Consider the following 16,626-nt stretch of genomic DNA (forward strand, 5'->3'; position numbering starts at 1 on the left):
CATTCCTAGCACCCATTTCCTCCCACTTATGACTGTAACTGTGTTGCTTGTATCCTTACGATTTATATTGTTTCCTGGTTGCTTATTTGACCCCTATGACAATCCTTAAGTGTTGTACCTCACGACTGCTGACAAATGTATCTTGTCTTTTATGTTCACTGAGAGCATCGGCACCAATGACAAATTCCTTGTGTGTCCAATCACACTTGACCAATAAAGAATTTAATTCAATTTTGTTCTCTTCTGTTCTGTTCTATCCTGAAAGCCTTCCCTTCGAATTTTAATTGATTTGAACATTGTTGTATCATCCTTGCCTGCCTTACTTTTTTTTTTAAATACAGGTAGCCCTCGCATTACTGACCATTCAAAGTTGCAGTGGCCCTGAAAAAACTGCCTTAAGACTGCTTTCATACTTACGGTTGCAGAATCTCCAGTGTCATGTGATCAAAATTTAGACACCGTGCATAACTGCACCATTGTGCCTACTGTCCCTGTCCTAGTGTCCAAATTTACCTGTACCTACTTTGCTTAGGTTTATACCCACACCTGCCATCTTGTACATGTTAGATAGATAGATAGATAGATAGATAGATAGATAGATAGATAGATAGATAGATAGATAGATAGATAGAGTTTTATGACACCCGTTACGAAGCCCAAGGAAACCCATTGCTATTCCTATAGCTGCCCCAAACAATGAGATGGCTGTATATAAATTTTATTATAAATAGTAACAGATAAAATAAAAAGTCCTTGTGCTAGGAGATTATAGGAGAGCGAGGCACACAACTCGGCATATAACCATGGGCCTCCAAATGCTGCAGGATTACAGCTCCCTCCCAGCCGGCGGTGAGAGGGGAAAAAATGGAAACCAAACTCAGCAGATTCCAAGGCAAGCCAGCTTTTCCTGCTTCTGAAATGAAAGAGCATTTCTGCCATTCAGACTAAGGTGGGACCCACAGCTTGGGGGCATGAGCTGGGAATACATCCTCCTCCTCCAGCAGTAGAAACAAGGAGGTTGCAAAGGGGAGAGATTGGGAGGGGAATTTAAAATGCCCCAAAATGAAAAAAAAAGTAAACGGAATATAACAAACATGAAATATAATAAACGCATCCCAAATACAATGTGAGGTTGTGGAGTTCTCTCTCACTGGGCTTAAGGGGTAGGGGGGGGGGGCTGGAGGAAGGTGAACTCTGCACATGCCCAGAGCAAGTCATTGAAAACCAGGGTTGGGAATTTAAGAAAGCAGCCCTTTTAACCCTACCCCACCCCAGCAGGAAAGACTATGCACATGTCTGGAGCAAGCTGAAATGGAAATTTAAGAATAAAATAAAATAAAATAAAATTTAAGAATAAAAGAAAAATAAAACGAAATAAAATGGGAGGAAAAGCAGCTGCAGTGCCTCCCACAGCCAAGGAAGTTGGTTAACGGCATGAGGGAAATCTAAGATTAAAAGAAATAAAATAAAACAAGTCAGAAGGGGGAAAGGACAGCCCCAACTCCCAAAAAACCAGTAAGGACTCTCTGCACATGCCCAGAGCAATTCCTGGAAAAGCAAAGTGGCTATTTATGAATAAATAGCCTACCCCACCCCCCCAAAGCAGAGAGGATTCTGCACATGCCCAGAGCAACTCCTGGAAAAAGGTGGCAATTTATGAATAAAATAAAATAGAAAAAAAAAAAGCCCAGCCTCCTCCCCCCCAACACACCTTCAAAGTAGCCATGTGCCCCAAAGCAACTCAGTATAGAAGCCTAAACGTTATTGCATTTAGACTATTGCTCTGAGTCCCCACAAAGAGAAGGGCGGCCTATAACTCTAACCAAATAATTAAATAAATAAATAAATAAATATTGCTATTGCAATGCTAAATGCCTGAAAAGCAGAGTTTTAAAAAATCTAAGAATAAAAAATAAAATAAACGTGAAGGAAAAAAAGCAGCACTTTCTCCCCCTCCCACCCTAAAACAGTAAGGACTCTGCACATGCCCAGAAGAAAGTCCTAAGTGGAAATTTCATACAATAAATGATTTTTTTTTAAATTTTCTTTTAAAGCCACCTTCTTTCCCTTTTCTGCAGGTTAAGGCAGCTGGAGAAAGACACCACGTGGCAAAGGGCCTCTGGGTGACCCCCAACCCCCCAAACGGCCGTACGGGGTAGCTTTGGGGGGGCAGGGAAGCCCCCACTCCAGGGCAGGGCCACACCCCACCCCACAAGGGAGGGCTGGGATAGCAGGGGCTGGGGGGGACCCTCTCTGGACCCCCCTCCAAAAAACATGAGGGGAGGCACCTACTTCACTGGGAGGGAAGCATTAGGAGGCTAAAATGGGGTGGCCTCTTTGGACCCCCCCCCCCCAAAAAAAACTGAGGGGGGGGCACCTACTTCATTGGGAGGGAAGCCCCTTCCACGCATTAGGAGGCTAAAATGGGGTGGGGACCCTCTCTGGACCCCCCTCCAAAAAACATGAGGGGAGGCACCTACTTCACTGGGAGGGAAGCATTAGGAGGCTAAAATGGGGTGGCCTCTTTGGACCCTCCCCCCCAAAAAAACATGGGGGGGGCACCTATTTCATTGGGAGGGAAGCCCTTTCTCCGCACTAGGAGGCTAAAATGGGGTGGGGGACCCTCCCCATCCCTTCTGGGGGGGGGGCAGGCCTACTAACCTGGTTACGAGAAGCCAGGCCTGGTAGGCCCACGACCCCCCCCCCCCTCACCCCTCCCCAACCGACCTTCTTTTCCTCCACCAGCCCCGCAGCGAATTTGGCCTGAAACCCGGCAGCCCTTCAGCCTAGGCCCAGGCGGGGCAAAGGGGGGAGAAAAGGCCGAGCGGGGAGAGCCGCCGCCGCCTCGGTTTGGAAGGGGGGGGGGGGCTCCCGCCTCGTCTCCCGTTAGTTACCTCAGCCGCGGCTCAGCCGTTCCGCCCGGCCCCGCCTCGCCCGCCGCGCCCGGAATCTGACGTCACGCGCAGGCCGGCAGGCGCCCTGACGTCACCCGCGGTGGGGAAAACGGAACCGGAAGTAAGCGTAGGAGGGCGGCGAGGGCGGACGAATACGCCCCCTTGGAGGCTGGGCGCCGTTGCTAAGAGCCCGCTGAGCGGACGGAGGCCACGCCCCCCTCTGTATTTTAGACGTCGGCGGCTTCCAGCTTATTTAAGGAGGCCGCTGTTTAGCTGACTTCCGCTCTTAGAGGAAAAAATAAAAATAATAATTAGAAACCTTTTTTGTTTATTAAATGAAATAAATTATTTGTAAATTATTATTAATGTGAACGCCGGCAGCCCCTCAACCCATCTTGCCCACATTGCGGCCCGTTGGGCGGAAGAGGCCGGCAAAAGCTTGATCTCTGCCGTTCCCATTGGTGGCGGTGGCGGGAAAGGGCGTGTCCTACCCTTAAAGCGCCAATCGAGATCTAGGAACTTCCGTTCTGTGCGAGAAGAGGCTTGCCTTCCTATGGCGCTCTGTCCCTCCGGCTCGTTTCCTTGGGAGGCTGAGAGGGCAGCGAAGGCCATTGATAGCAAAGGCGCTTTTTAACACTTTGCAAAGAGGGTTAAATCTGGGCATTTAATCCAAATCCTTAATTATCCTCCTGCCACATATTAAACTCTTTGGCCGTGTGGTGAAAATAAAACCCCGCAATTTAAACCAAACCAAATTTGCATAAAATTTTCAGAGTGGTTTTGCATACCATTCATTCATAATCCAAGGAGAAATTGCCTTATTAATTTTATTTACCGGTATTTATTGGATTTATATGCCGCCCCTCTCCGACGATTTATTTTGAATTTTGAAAGTTAATTTTGGTTAGATTCAGCTCGTTGAACAAATGTAGCTCTTTTGGGTTCACCATGTAGGGGGTTGGACTCGATGACCTAACGGTCCCTTTCAACTCTATTAATAAATAAATAAATAAATAAATGTACTGTATGTTTTGTAATAAGTATGAACTAGTTCATGTGGGTTTGTTTAGCAAACCACGATCTGAGATCCTTCCTGTCAATGACTGCTTCAGCTTCAACCACAACAACACATGAGCACACAACAGATACAAACTGAAAGTGAACCGCTCCAATCTTGAGTGTGGAAAATACGACTTCAGCAACCAAGTACAGTAGTTAATGCCTGGAATTCACTACCAGACTAGTTTCGTCACCTAACCCACAAAACGTTACCCTTAGACTGTCCACTGCTGACCTCACCCGATACCTAAGAGGTCAGTAAGGGAAGTGCATAATCACACCAGTGTGCCTACTGTCCCCATCCTAATGTTTTCCCTCTTATTAGTATCCATCCCATGTATATAAACAGTGCTCTATGTATACTACCATGTTGTCTGGCGGGACCAAGGGGAAGAGCCTTCTCTATGGTGGCCCCGACCCTCTGGAACCAGCTCCCCCCAAAGATTAGGATTGCCCCCACCCTCCTTGCCTTTCAAAAGCTTCTGAAGACCCACCTCTGCCATCAGGCATGGGGGAATTGAGACATCTCCCCCTGGCCTATATAATTTATGCATGGTATGTTTCTGTGTGTGTCTGGCTTTTTAAATAAAGGGTTTTTAGAGACTGACTATCTATCTATCTTATCTATCTATCTATCTATCTATTAGATTTGTATGCCGCCCCTCTCTGTAGACTCGGGGCGGCTATTATTAATTTTAATATTAGATTTGTGATACATTGTTTTTTATTATTGTTGTGAGCCGCCCAAGTCTGCGGAGAGGGGCAACATACAAATCTATTAAATAAATAAATAAATAAATACGTACTTGACAAAATAAAATAAGATTCAGCTTGTACAAATGCAGCTCTTTCGGGTTCGCCATGTGCTGTATTAACTAGTTCATGTGGGTTAAACTTGTGGATTCCTTTGCAATGGATGTAGAACTATCCATGTCTATAAGAATATGGAATGCCCTCTGTGGATATGATAGGATCAAACCTAAGTGCCTGGTTAAGGCAATCCACTCCTTTGATTAGCTTAAGGAAATAATTATCCATTTAAGCTTCCATTTACCTAAGGTAATTAAAACCTTTGTTTGTGTACAGTAAGAACTAACTAAATACTCTTCTGTTTGTTTTGTAATCATACCTTGATAGGATTTTGTCTGTACGCTGTGTGTTACATATTAACCATTCACATTGTAACTAGGTTAAGTGAAGAATTAATACTTTATATTTGCATTCACAAGAAACTTGTTATAAAAGAATAAACTGGCAAGTCCAGCGACAGAGCTTCAAATCTCGAAGCTGCTCGCTCATAAGAGATTTCCTGGCCCAGACAAGCTTTGATTCAACAAATCGTGTCTCCATCTTTGTGATTCCTACACACCCCAAATAAAAACAACAGGCCACACTCTGTTATAGAACACTGACTTTAATTAAACCGTGATAAATGTTTAAGGCAAACATGTATCAAAGATAGGGAAGGAAAAAAAGATAGTTTTATTTTTTAAAAGAGTATATAAAAGCACAAACACCATTTTGACATTAGAAAAATATATAAAACAACCATAGCACCAACGTTAAGAGGTCCTTTGAATGAAGATCTTGGAAATATCAGTACTGAAATGTTCCCTCTTAAAAATGCCACTTAAAAAGGAGGTTTTATTATTGTTACTTTGGGGGGGGGGGGAGTTTTTTTTAATTGAATTTTTTTTTCTTAATATTCTCTTACAAAGCAGAAGGAATCCAATAGAAATCTTGCCAGGAGACCAACGTTGAAAGATTTACTACACTCTTCAAAGTGGGTGAATAAGGAGAAGACAAGAAGGCACATCAAATGGCTAGTTACAAGCGCCCCCATTTCACCCCATCCCTAAACAGCCCCCCAATATTAGGGTGGTTTTTTTGCAGAATTCCCCGTTGAGCTCATTCCTTCTGCTTTGTGGCATGCAAGCTTCATTCACAGGACCAAGGATTCGGTTCACAAACCAGCAAAACGCGCCTAAAAACATATAATACAGTAATCGATTGTCCCACGGCAATTCACACCTGCACGGATTCACAAACACACACTTCCCACTCAATTCGAGCGGGGTTTTTAGTGGCTCAGGATCACGACACACACATACACACACCTATGCAAGGAATCTCTCCTTCGTGCCCTTAAAATTACTGGCGTCCTGTTTTGAGTGGCATTTGCTCGTCCCTAAGACTCATCACTCCTACTGGAGTAGGATCCATTGCAGTGTTTCCCAAGCTTGGCAACTTGAAGATATTTGGACTTCAACTCCCAGAATTCCCCAGCCAGCATTTGCTGTCTGGGGAATTCTGGGAGTTGAAGTCCAAATACCTTCAAGTTGCCAAGGTTGGGAATCATTGATCTATTGGGATGCCAGCACAGCAGCTAGAGATTTGCAAAGGAAAAACTGGTAGAGAGCCAGACCTGGGCAAATCCTCTTGGCACAGAACCGACTATAGCTTGGGGGCCTTTTGCCCACTCCCCATTGAGGGGACACCTTCTGGAGTGTGTAGAAGTGTGCCTATCGTCAGACGAGAAGTGACATTCGTTCGGCAACCTCAAATACTGACAAGGAAGGAGGGAATCCCCCAACTGCTCCTGTTTGCCCGCAGGGAAAAATATGTTTACAAAACTGGAGCAGTGATGGCCGTCGACAATATTGCGGCGGACAATAAGAAAATCTTTCCTAACAGATCTTCCACCCAAAAGTCTTTGGCAATCTTAACCTACAAAGCATCTTTATGGCAAGTTGGAAGTTGGTTTAAGAGTAACATAGGCACCCACGCACACTCCCGTTACTGCCAATGTGTTGAAAGGAGTTTGCTTCATCTAGGAGCAGGGGGGGGGGATCTGATTTTTGGAGAGGCGTCCCGGTTGCAGAGAAAAAAACGGATCGTTAATTTGTCTCCTGGCAACTGGCAACAATTTTTGTGGTTTGGTTCATGCCAACACCAGGATGTTTGGAAGTTAAGGCGTCAATGTGTAGCCCACCCGAGGCAAATGTGGGCACACCAATTGCCAAAATCGTGGTCAGGTTTTGGATTAGGAAACGAGCAAGTAGCAAGTCTTTACAAAATCCCAGGGTGCCTTTATCACACGCACACCCACTCCACAAGAAGTGGCATCCATCCCACCCAACTCTTATCCTGGTCTGTTGGAAATCAGGCTTTGCAGAACGGACAGTCCAGGAAAACAATCAAACAGAGGGGAAAATAGCAGCATCGGTGAGGATGGAAGTCCGTTAGGGTCCAAGCACGGGAAGGCAACTGCAGGTTGAAAATCCCATAGCAGCTTTTTAAAACTCCTTTTTTGTCGAGCGATGGGCTGGATTCTTCAAAGAGCGAAGGCCAAACTGCAGTAAACATTTGTAGATTGTCTTTTGGGGGGAGGTTGCTGCCCACTGGGAATTTCCCTGCCTTTAAAAGGACCACGGATGTGCAAACACTCTCACACAACTCTTTAAAATATATATATATATATATACTGTATAAGAAATATCCAACAAAAATTGAAACAGGGTGGAAGAAGCATCCTTTGCAGTAAAATACCCCCCCAATGCGTTTTTCTCCGCATTAAAGGCATTGTGTAATTTTTAAAATATAACCCCCACCCATTTTGCTCCGTGTAGAAGGATTAGCGCCCAGCCAAAATTCCTCTCTAGGAATTTTCACATCCGTCCTGCAAAATGGCTATCAGTCCCTCCCCACCCGAAACCCCCAAAGTTTTACAGTTATATATTTTTTTAAAAAAAACAGTTGAAAAAGCAAAACAAAAAACAAGATTATTTTCCTGGGTTTTTTCCCCCCAGTGCAAACAGTGGGAGAAGCTGGCTCATTTCTACAAGACAAGACCGGTCTCTTTGGAATTGCTTCCTGCAAGTATTTTTCCATTTCAAGTTTCCACGTTGGGGTTCTCGCGGCCGTTCGGAATGGGGTTCTTCGTTCGAGCCGCCTCAAGTTTTCCCCATCCGCTCAAGACGAGGGCTGAATGCTACCTCTCTGCAACTCCCTAAAAAATCTGTGTGGTTTGTTTGGTTGTGGGGTTTTTTTGGCACAACGGGAACGTAAAAGGTCTTGTTTGCGAGTTTGCAAGAAAGTCGTGGATGGAGATAATAAAGGTCTCCTTTATGGGGGGAATCGAGGGGGTCTCGGTTCTTCACCTTCCACCCGGGAGACTGCAAGACCCCTGCAGCCTAATCACAGGCAAAATAATCCTTTAGGGGGGCAAAGAGGTGACGGATGACGGGCACACTCCAAGACCTGCCGAGCAGCTTCTGACGTGCCCCGCGACCCATGTTGGACACATCGGTGTAGTGGAGGGGGAAGCCAAAGATCCTGTGGGGTGGGAGAAGAAACATAGAAACATAGAAGATGAACGGCAGAAAAAGACCTCCTGGTCCATCTAGTCTGCCCTTATACTCGTTCCTGTCTTTTATCTTAGGATGGATCTATGTTTATCCCAGGCATGTTTACATTCAGTTCCTGTGGATTGACCAACCACATCTGCTGGAAGTTTGTTCCAAACATCTACTACTCTTTCAGTCAAATAATATTTTCTCACGTTGCTTCTGATCTTTCCCCCCAAGTAACCTCAGGTCGTGCCCCCTTGTTCTTGGGTTCACAAGCAGAATCATTGATTCATCATCTTTGCCAAATGCAAGGCACTGACTTATGATTGTCATCATATCAGCAATTTCGGTTGTAAGTTGGGAAGATCACCAAGCCAAGATCGCACCTGATTTCGCAACCTTTTTTTTTTTTTGCAAGGTTGTTAAGTGAATACAGTGGTCATAAATGAACACTGCTGTCATTAAACAAGGAGTGGAAGTCCACCCATCTTAAAGCGTGCCGAGTGGAGAATTCTGGGAGCTGAAGTCCACCCATCTTTAAGTATGCTGGCTGGGGGATTCTGGGAATTGAAGTCCATTCATGTTAAAGCATGCTGAGTGGGGAATTCTGGGAATTGAAATCCCCATCTTAAAGCATGCTGGCTGGAGGATTCTAGGAGTTGAAGTCCACCCATCTTAAAGCATGCTGAGTGGGGAATTTTGGGGGTAGAAATCCCCCATCTAAAGTATGCTAGCTGGGGGATTCTGGGAATTGAAGTCCATGCATGTTAAAGCATGCTGAGTGGGGAATTGTGGGAGTTGAAGTCCACCCATCTTAAAGCTGCCCTAGTCTCTTCCCTATGGGATCCATTCCAGGACAGACGTGTCCTCCCCCGCCCTTCCTCCCTTCCTCCCCTGCCCCCATCATGGGGTCCCTCGTCCTGCCCACCCCTCACCTTTCCAACTCTGTGCACCATAAATCGTCATCCTTTCCGTTCATGGACACAGGCAGAATCTTGGACCTCCCCTGTCGGATGGAGTTGCTCTTCGTGGTGATGGTCCGGATTTTCTTCACCTGCAGAAGAAAAGCAGAGATGAAGAAGACCACTTTTGTCTGAAGTGGTGTAGGGTCTCCTGCCCAAACAGGGGGTTGGACAGAAAGACCTCCAAGATCCCTTCCAACTCTGCTGATGTTGTTGTTGATAAGAAGCAATGGGTGGAAACTAAACAAGGAGAGAAGCAACTTAAAAATAGTGAGAAATTTTCTGACAGTGAGAACAATTAATCAGTAACTGAAAATCCCCCCCCTCCCAAGTTCCCATAAACATATAAATAGTATGGCCAGTTGTTGATTTATCCCCAACGTTTGCACTGATTTGACATTGTGTGTGTGTCTCCACTGCTAAGCCAGTTATTAGCAGTGGTTCATTGATAAAACAAAGTTTGTTCAAATGATGTTTTTGATACTGGGGGGCAGAATAACTGTCTCCAGTGACCGAGGACACTAGGTTGGAAAGAAGGGAGGGACAAGGGGCCCCACACACACACATTTTGCAATCATGACATCCAAATAACTTTAGATCGTGCAATGTCATCCGGCGGGACCCAGGGGAAGAGCCTTCTCTGCGGTGGCCCCAACCCTCTGGAATCAGCTCCCCCCAGAGATTAGAATTGCCCCCACCCTCCTTGCTTTCGTAAACTCCTTAAAACCCACCTCTGCCGTCAGGCATGGGGTAATTGAGACATCTCCCCCAGGCCTATATAGTTTATGCATGGTATGTTTGTGTGTATGTTTTTGTTTTTTAATAAGGGGTTTTTAGTGACTTTTAAATTAGATTTGTTGTATATTGTTTTATTGTTGTTGTGAGCCACCCCGAGTCTATGGAGAGGGGCGGCACACAAACCTAATAAATGAATGAATGAATGTATGAATGAATGAATGAATGAATGAACGAACGAATGAATGGCATGCACAAACGGGAGCTATTCTGCACCCTCCTTTAACTCCGGAGAGAATAATGGGGGACAACGGTGGTTACCTTCGCCCTCCGACTGTACTCCAAGCAATCCTGAAGCTCCAGCTTGTCTGCTTTGGAGGCCACCAATGGCCTGGAAGAAGAAAAAATGTATGAGAATCTGTGATACACACGCACACCAACACACCCCTTCCCAAAGTCACACTGCTTAAGTTTGGGGGGTCCAGGAAAAGGGATCACAAGACAGCGATAGGAAGGGGCATTTGTGGCTCAGGGTTGAAATGGAGCCGGGGGTCCTTGGTGGTCTCTTGGAGACGTTTTGTGACCCAACGAGGTCATGTCATTAGCGGTAGAAAGGTGGAGGATTGGAAGAGAAGGAAGAAACATAGAAACTGTTGTGATTAGCTCTGGCCCAGCTCCTGCCCCAAGGACTGTGGATGTGGGGGAGACATCCACATGCTGCAGGCCTGGTTTGCCCCCAGTGGAATCTGATGATGAAGGCTCCTCTGACCAAGAAGACATGAGTGACAGGGAGGAGGAGAGTAGGGCAGACAGCTCAGAAGGAGATCAATTATCTAGCTCCTCCTTGGATTCAGAACAGGAGTTAATGATACAGCCACGCATGCGGAGAGCGATGCATAGGCAGCAACAACTGAGAGATTATTATCAAAGAAAATGAGGCCACCTGTGGTTGGGTGGGGCTGTGGTCATTAGTGAGGCTGCTATAAAGAGCAGCCTGGGGGTTTGGCCATTGTGGAGGATTATCTGATCCTTGTGTTTCGTGCCTGCTTTACTGACTTTGACCTTTTGTGTGCTGATTTTTCCCCGCTTTGAAACTAAACCAGAGCAAAGTGTGTTTCACTTTGTGAAAGAAGAAGGACTGTGAATTGCCTCACAGCTACAAGCTAAGTATCACAGAACTGATAAGGGACTTGTACAAATTACCAGTTTGTTTGGAGACGAGGGCTCTTGGCTATACCAAAAGAGGGCTTGGTTTAAGGGAATTTTCATTATAAAGAACATTGTTTTGAATTTTCAAACATATGTGTGTCTGAAATTTGTACCTGTGAATTTTTGGGAGGAGTCTACCAGAGAGCCCGACAGAACAGAAACATAGAAGATTGACAGCAGAAAAAGACCTCATGGTCCATCTAGTCTGCCCTTATACCATTCTGTGTATGTGCATTTTGAATACGGAGGAGAGGAGAAATAAAGATGGAGCTTTTGTTTATGAAATCCTGCATTCAGTAAGCGTTATTTCCAATTTAACCTAAGTTCTAACCAGAATCCAGAACAGGATCCAATTAATTGATTAAAAATCTAAAACCCAAAAGAGAATTTTAAAAAGTTGCCAAGTTTGAAGACCTCTGCCATAGACTGTTAACTTCTTTGGCAGGTCAAGCCGTGTCAACTTCTTTCTCACCTGTTCATCCCCGGCAGGTTGCCCCAAAAATATCTGGCTCTGTGCGCAGCAGATACTTTGACAGCATCGATCATCACCGGGTTGCACTGCAGAGAGAAGAAAAGGGTTAAAGTATTAGAAATATTCAATGGTGGTAATGTAGAAATATCACTGTAAAAAAATAAGAAACAGGACTGCCACCCATCGTCCAGTTTTTTTATTGTCCAGATATACAGAGCTACGCAGGAGGACTTGCTAAGATACCAGAATATAGTGTGGCAATTAAGGAACCAGTGCAGAGAAATAACGAAGACATAGAAACATAGAAGATTGATGGCAGAAAAAGACCTCATGGTCCATCTAGTCTGCCCTTATACTATTTCCTGTATTTTTATCTTAGGATGGATCTATGTTTATCCCAGGCATGTTTCAATTCAGTCACTGTGGATTGACCTACCACGTCTGCTGGAAGTTTGTTCCAAGCATCTACTACTCTTTCAGTAAAATAATATTTTCTCACGTTGCTTTTGATCTTTCCCCCAACTAACCTCAGATTGTGTCCCCTTGTCCTTGTGTTCACTTTCCTATTAAAAACACTTCCCTCCTGGACCTTATTTAACTCTTTAACATATTTAAATGTTTCGATCATGTCCCCCCTTTTCCTTCTGTCCTCCAGACTATACAGATTGAGTTCATTGAGTCTTTCCTGATACGTTTTATGCTTAAGACCTTCCACCATTCTTGTAGCCCATCTTTGGACCCGTTCAATTTTGTCAATATCTTTTTGTAGGTGAGGTCTCCAGAACTGGAGACAGTATTATTCCAAATATGGTCTCACCAGCGCTCTATACAGTGGGATCACCATCTCCCTCTTCCTGCTTGTTATACCTCTAGCTATGCAGCCAAGCATCCTACTTGCTTTTCCTACCGCATTGTTTAGTCGACGGCACCCGGAGAAGGCCAACTCTGTGGGACCTGATTGGCCACAGGGATTCGTGCGGCAGACTTCTAATCTGCATCAGTTTTTTTACCTCCAGAAAACGGGAAATGTCCCTCTTGTCGTTGACGCGCATGGAAACCACGTTTTCGAAGAGCCAGAAGAACGGACGGTCTTCTCCAACTTTGGGACGGGTGTAATTCAGAAGGTGGTAGAACTCGAAGAACAATCGGCCAGTCCCTTCTGCCAACCGGAAGGGATAAATAAGAGGTCAAAAGAAGGGGCCAAAAGCTCAGCCTCCGGAATCCAATCAAAGCCAACTCAAAAAAAAAAGATCTCAAATTCCTCGGCTTACCATACAAACCTTTTCTGGCAGGATTTACCATGGAGAGGTCGTTGCACGGGCTTCCGCCAATCACCAAATCGAAAGGACCCCATTTGTCGATCTGCAAAGGAGACCAAGGTTATAGGCATGGTCTCCACCCCAGCTTCCTTCTTTAAGGGACTAGTCCTCATGTTACTAGTCCTCGGTGAAAGGCTAATAAAAATTTTACTACCACCCTGTGGGTGTGGCTTATTTTGTGGGTGTGGCTTGATGGTCATGTGACCAAGTAGGAGTGGCTTGCCAGCCATGTGACCAGGTGGGAGTAGCTTGACCAAGGATTTTCCAAGAACTTCAAAACAACACCCATATCAATGGACTCAATACAAGCAGGTCATCGAATTCACCCACATCCTAGAAGTGAGCAGTTATGGAACAGTGAAATAACGGAAACATCTCACTTAGAAATTGGAAAGCACATTTTGAGGATTGTAATAAAACGGCCACTCACAAAATAATCCCTTACTCAAAGGCAACAATCTAAGGTGTTCCTTACTACTTTCACAGCCTAAGGGAACATTTATTTATTTTTATAGATTGATTTATTGATTTTGTCCAATGCACAATGAGGGTTTTAGTGGGTATACACATAGTAAAATACACGATGAAGGTTATAGAGGAGATACTCATAGTAAAATATATCTATGAAAGAATAGAATATATAGGAATAGAACATATCAATGAAAGAATAGAAGAAGAGATATAGGAATAGAAGAAAGGAATAGGAGATATAGGAGAGCAATAGGACAGGGGATGGAAGGCACTCTAGGGCACTTGTACTCGCCCCTTACTGACCTCTTAGGAATCTGGAGAGGTCAACCATGGATAATCTAAGGGTAAAGTGTTGGGGGTTTGGGGATGACACTATGGAGTCCGGTAATGAGTTCCACGCTTCAACAACTCGGTTACTGAAGTCATATTTTTTACAGTCAAGTTTGGAGTGGTTAATATTAAATTTAAATCTGTTGTGTGCTCTTGTGTTGTTGTGGTTGAAGCTGAAGTAGTCGCCGACAGGCAGGACATTGCAGCATATGATCTTGTGGGCAATACTTAGATCTTGTTTAAGGCATCTTAGTTCTAGGCTTTCTAGACCCAGGATTGAAAGTCTAGTCTCGTAGGGAATTCTATTTTGAGTGGAGGAGTGAAGGGCTCTTCTGGTGAAGTATCTTTGGACATTTTCAAGGGTGTTGATGTCTGAGATGCTCCCAAAATGCTCCATTCTACATAACAGTCTTAACCCTCCTTCCTGCAGACTACCAAACAAAATCAAGGTTTCTGGGGAAACATGAGGTTTCAAGCCTTATTCATTTTATTTTCTAGAGGAGAGGTCCCCAAACTTGGCAACTTGAAGACTTGTGAATTTCAACTCCCAGAATTCTCCAGCCAGCTATGAAGACCTCTGTTCTAGAGAATACGATGGCCATTCGGAATGGAGGAGGAGAAAGAAACCCAGATCACATAGAGTTAATTCCAGATCATCTCCTGATATTTTTCTTAGACACTTTTTGTTTGTAGCAGAATCGCCGGCTTTGGAGTTTTTAAATGCTTTTGGGAAGAACGCAGAGGCTGCCCAAAGAGGAGGCCCTGCATTTTCTTTCAACTTCTTTTGGTGCAAATTGGGTGCGCAGGGGTGAACACATAATAGATTTCAACTAAATGTCAACTGCTCTAAATTAGATTGTAAAAAATACGACTTCAGCAATAGAGTGATCAACGCCTGGAATGCACTACCTGACTCTGCAGTTTCTTCCTCAAACTCCAAAACCTTTAACCCTAAGTCTATCTACAATTGACCTCTCCCCCTTTCTAAGAAGTCTGTAAGGGGCGTGCATAAGCGCACCATTGTGCCTACCGTCCCTGTCCTACTGTTCTATTTGAACATTACTTTTGATCATTACTCATCTAATGTTTTATTTGCACAAATTACCATCCTATAATTGTTTGACAAATACGTGAATAAATAAAAAATCAAAACTGCATTAAAAAAATCAGTAATATAATAACAATAAAATAATATCTGAAAAGATTCATACACAAACAGCACTGAATCTAATTCCAGGCCTGCTGGAAAAGCCAGGTCTTAATAGCTTTCCGGAAGACCGGTAGGGGGCAGTTGATTCCAAAGGGTCGGAGCCACCACAGAGAAGGCTCTTCCCCTAGGTCCCGCCAACCGACATTGCTCGGCGGATGGGACCTGGAGAAGGCCGACTGTGTGGGCCCTAACTGGCCGCACTGAGGTATGAGCTCGGAGGCAGTCCCTTACATGTCGCTTGGTGATGTTCCTGACATCGCGCACGTATCTGATGTTTCCTTCGTGCTTCACCGTCCCCACCGAGATGGAGTCTTCGCAGATCTCCGAAGCGATGTATTTCTCCACCTTGATGCCAAGATCCTGAAGAACCAGGTAACCTAGGGAGACAGAAGGATCCTGGGTGAGAAAAGGATCCCTTGGGGAGCAGGTGACGAGGCCCTAGCGAGAAACACCCAGCCCGGGAAAAATCCCCCTTGTGCTGCGGGGAAAAAGAAATAATGTGCAACTCTCACATAGTTGTGATGACCTTATAACAGCTGTGCACATCAGATACCACAAAAAGTTTTTTTTCCCAGTATAAAAGTATGCAGGTAGTCCTCGGTGGACAGCCTCAATTGAGCCCAATGTTTTATGTCGCTAAGCGAGACACTTGTCAAATGATATTTTCGTCTCACTTTACTTAGAAACATAGATTGACGGCAGAAAAAAGACCTCCTAGTTCATCTAGTCTGCATTTATATTATTTCCTGTGTTTTATCTTAGGATGGATCTATGTTTATCCCAGGCATGTTTAAATTCAGTGACTGTGGATTTACCAACCACATCTGCTGTAAGTTTGCTCCAAGCATCTACTCCTCTTTCAGTCAAATCATATTTTCTCATGTTGCTTCTGATCTTCCCCCCAGCTAACTTCAGATTGTGTTCCCTTGTTCTTGGGTTCACTTTCCTATTGAAAACACTTCCCTCCTGGACCTTATTTAACCCTTTCACATATTTAAATGCTTCGATCATGTCCCTCCTTTTCCTTCTGTCCTCCAGACTAGACAGATGGAGTTCATGAAGTCTTTCCTGATACGTTTTATGCTTAAGACCTTCCACCATTTTTATAGCCCGTCTCTGGACCCATTCAATTTGATCCATATCTTTTTGTAGGTGAGGTCTCCAGAACTGAACACAGTATTCCAAATGTGGTCTCACCAGCGCTCTATACAGCGGGCTCACAATCTTTCTAGAAACATAGAAGACTGACGGCAGAAAAAGACCTCATGGTCCATCTTGTCTGCCCTTATACTATTTCCTGTATTTTATCTTACAATGGATCTATGTTTATTCCAGGCATGTTTAAATTCAGTTACTGTGGATTTACCAACCACGTCTGCTGGAAGTTTGTTCCAAGCATCTACGACTCTTTCAGTAAAATATTTTCTCATGTTGCTATAATTTGCTCAGGGGGAAACAACAACAACCATAACAAGTGATCTGATAAAATTGCAAATATCAATACAGTTGTAAGCAAATCATGCGACAGATTGACATGGATGCACAAAGATTGTCTACCAAGGACACAGAAGTGTAAACTGTAAACCTGTTTATATGTTTTACCTTTGATTTTGTAC

At 44.4% G+C, this 16,626-nt stretch overlaps 2 protein-coding genes across 6 annotated transcripts in view; both read right to left on the minus strand.

The window, feature by feature from the left end:
* MAPRE1 (microtubule associated protein RP/EB family member 1) overlaps positions 1-3,064 on the minus strand; it is a 49,606-nt gene extending 46,542 nt beyond the window's left edge. The window contains exon 1 of one of the 4 annotated variants that reach the window (XM_070744340.1): positions 2,895-3,064. The gene's annotated coding sequence lies outside the window, so the exon portion shown is untranslated. Of the gene's footprint in view, positions 1-2,727 lie in introns of all 4 variants that reach the window. The other 3 variants (XM_070744342.1, XM_070744341.1, XM_070744344.1) reach the window with 3 other exon arrangements.
* A 3,969-nt stretch (positions 3,065-7,033) lies between these two features.
* The window catches only part of DNMT3B (DNA methyltransferase 3 beta), a 47,464-nt gene continuing 37,871 nt past the window's right edge, over positions 7,034-16,626 (minus strand). The window contains exons 15-21 of one of the 2 annotated variants that reach the window (XM_070748732.1): positions 15,242-15,387; positions 12,961-13,042; positions 12,691-12,839; positions 11,681-11,766; positions 10,321-10,390; positions 9,238-9,356; positions 7,034-8,288 (exon numbers count right to left, since the gene is read on the minus strand). In XM_070748732.1, coding sequence (XP_070604833.1) covers positions 8,147-8,288; positions 9,238-9,356; positions 10,321-10,390; positions 11,681-11,766; positions 12,691-12,839; positions 12,961-13,042; positions 15,242-15,387 — 794 coding nt within the window. In that variant the 3' untranslated portion in view covers positions 7,034-8,146. Of the gene's footprint in view, positions 8,289-9,237; positions 9,357-10,320; positions 10,391-11,680; positions 11,767-12,690; positions 12,840-12,951; positions 13,043-15,241; positions 15,388-16,626 lie in introns of both variants that reach the window. The other variant, XM_070748734.1, reaches the window with a different exon arrangement.

The sequence above is a fragment of the Erythrolamprus reginae genome, chromosome 3 (genome assembly GCF_031021105.1).
Source record: "Erythrolamprus reginae isolate rEryReg1 chromosome 3, rEryReg1.hap1, whole genome shotgun sequence".
In the NCBI taxonomy this organism is placed as follows: domain Eukaryota; kingdom Metazoa; phylum Chordata; class Lepidosauria; order Squamata; family Dipsadidae; genus Erythrolamprus; species Erythrolamprus reginae.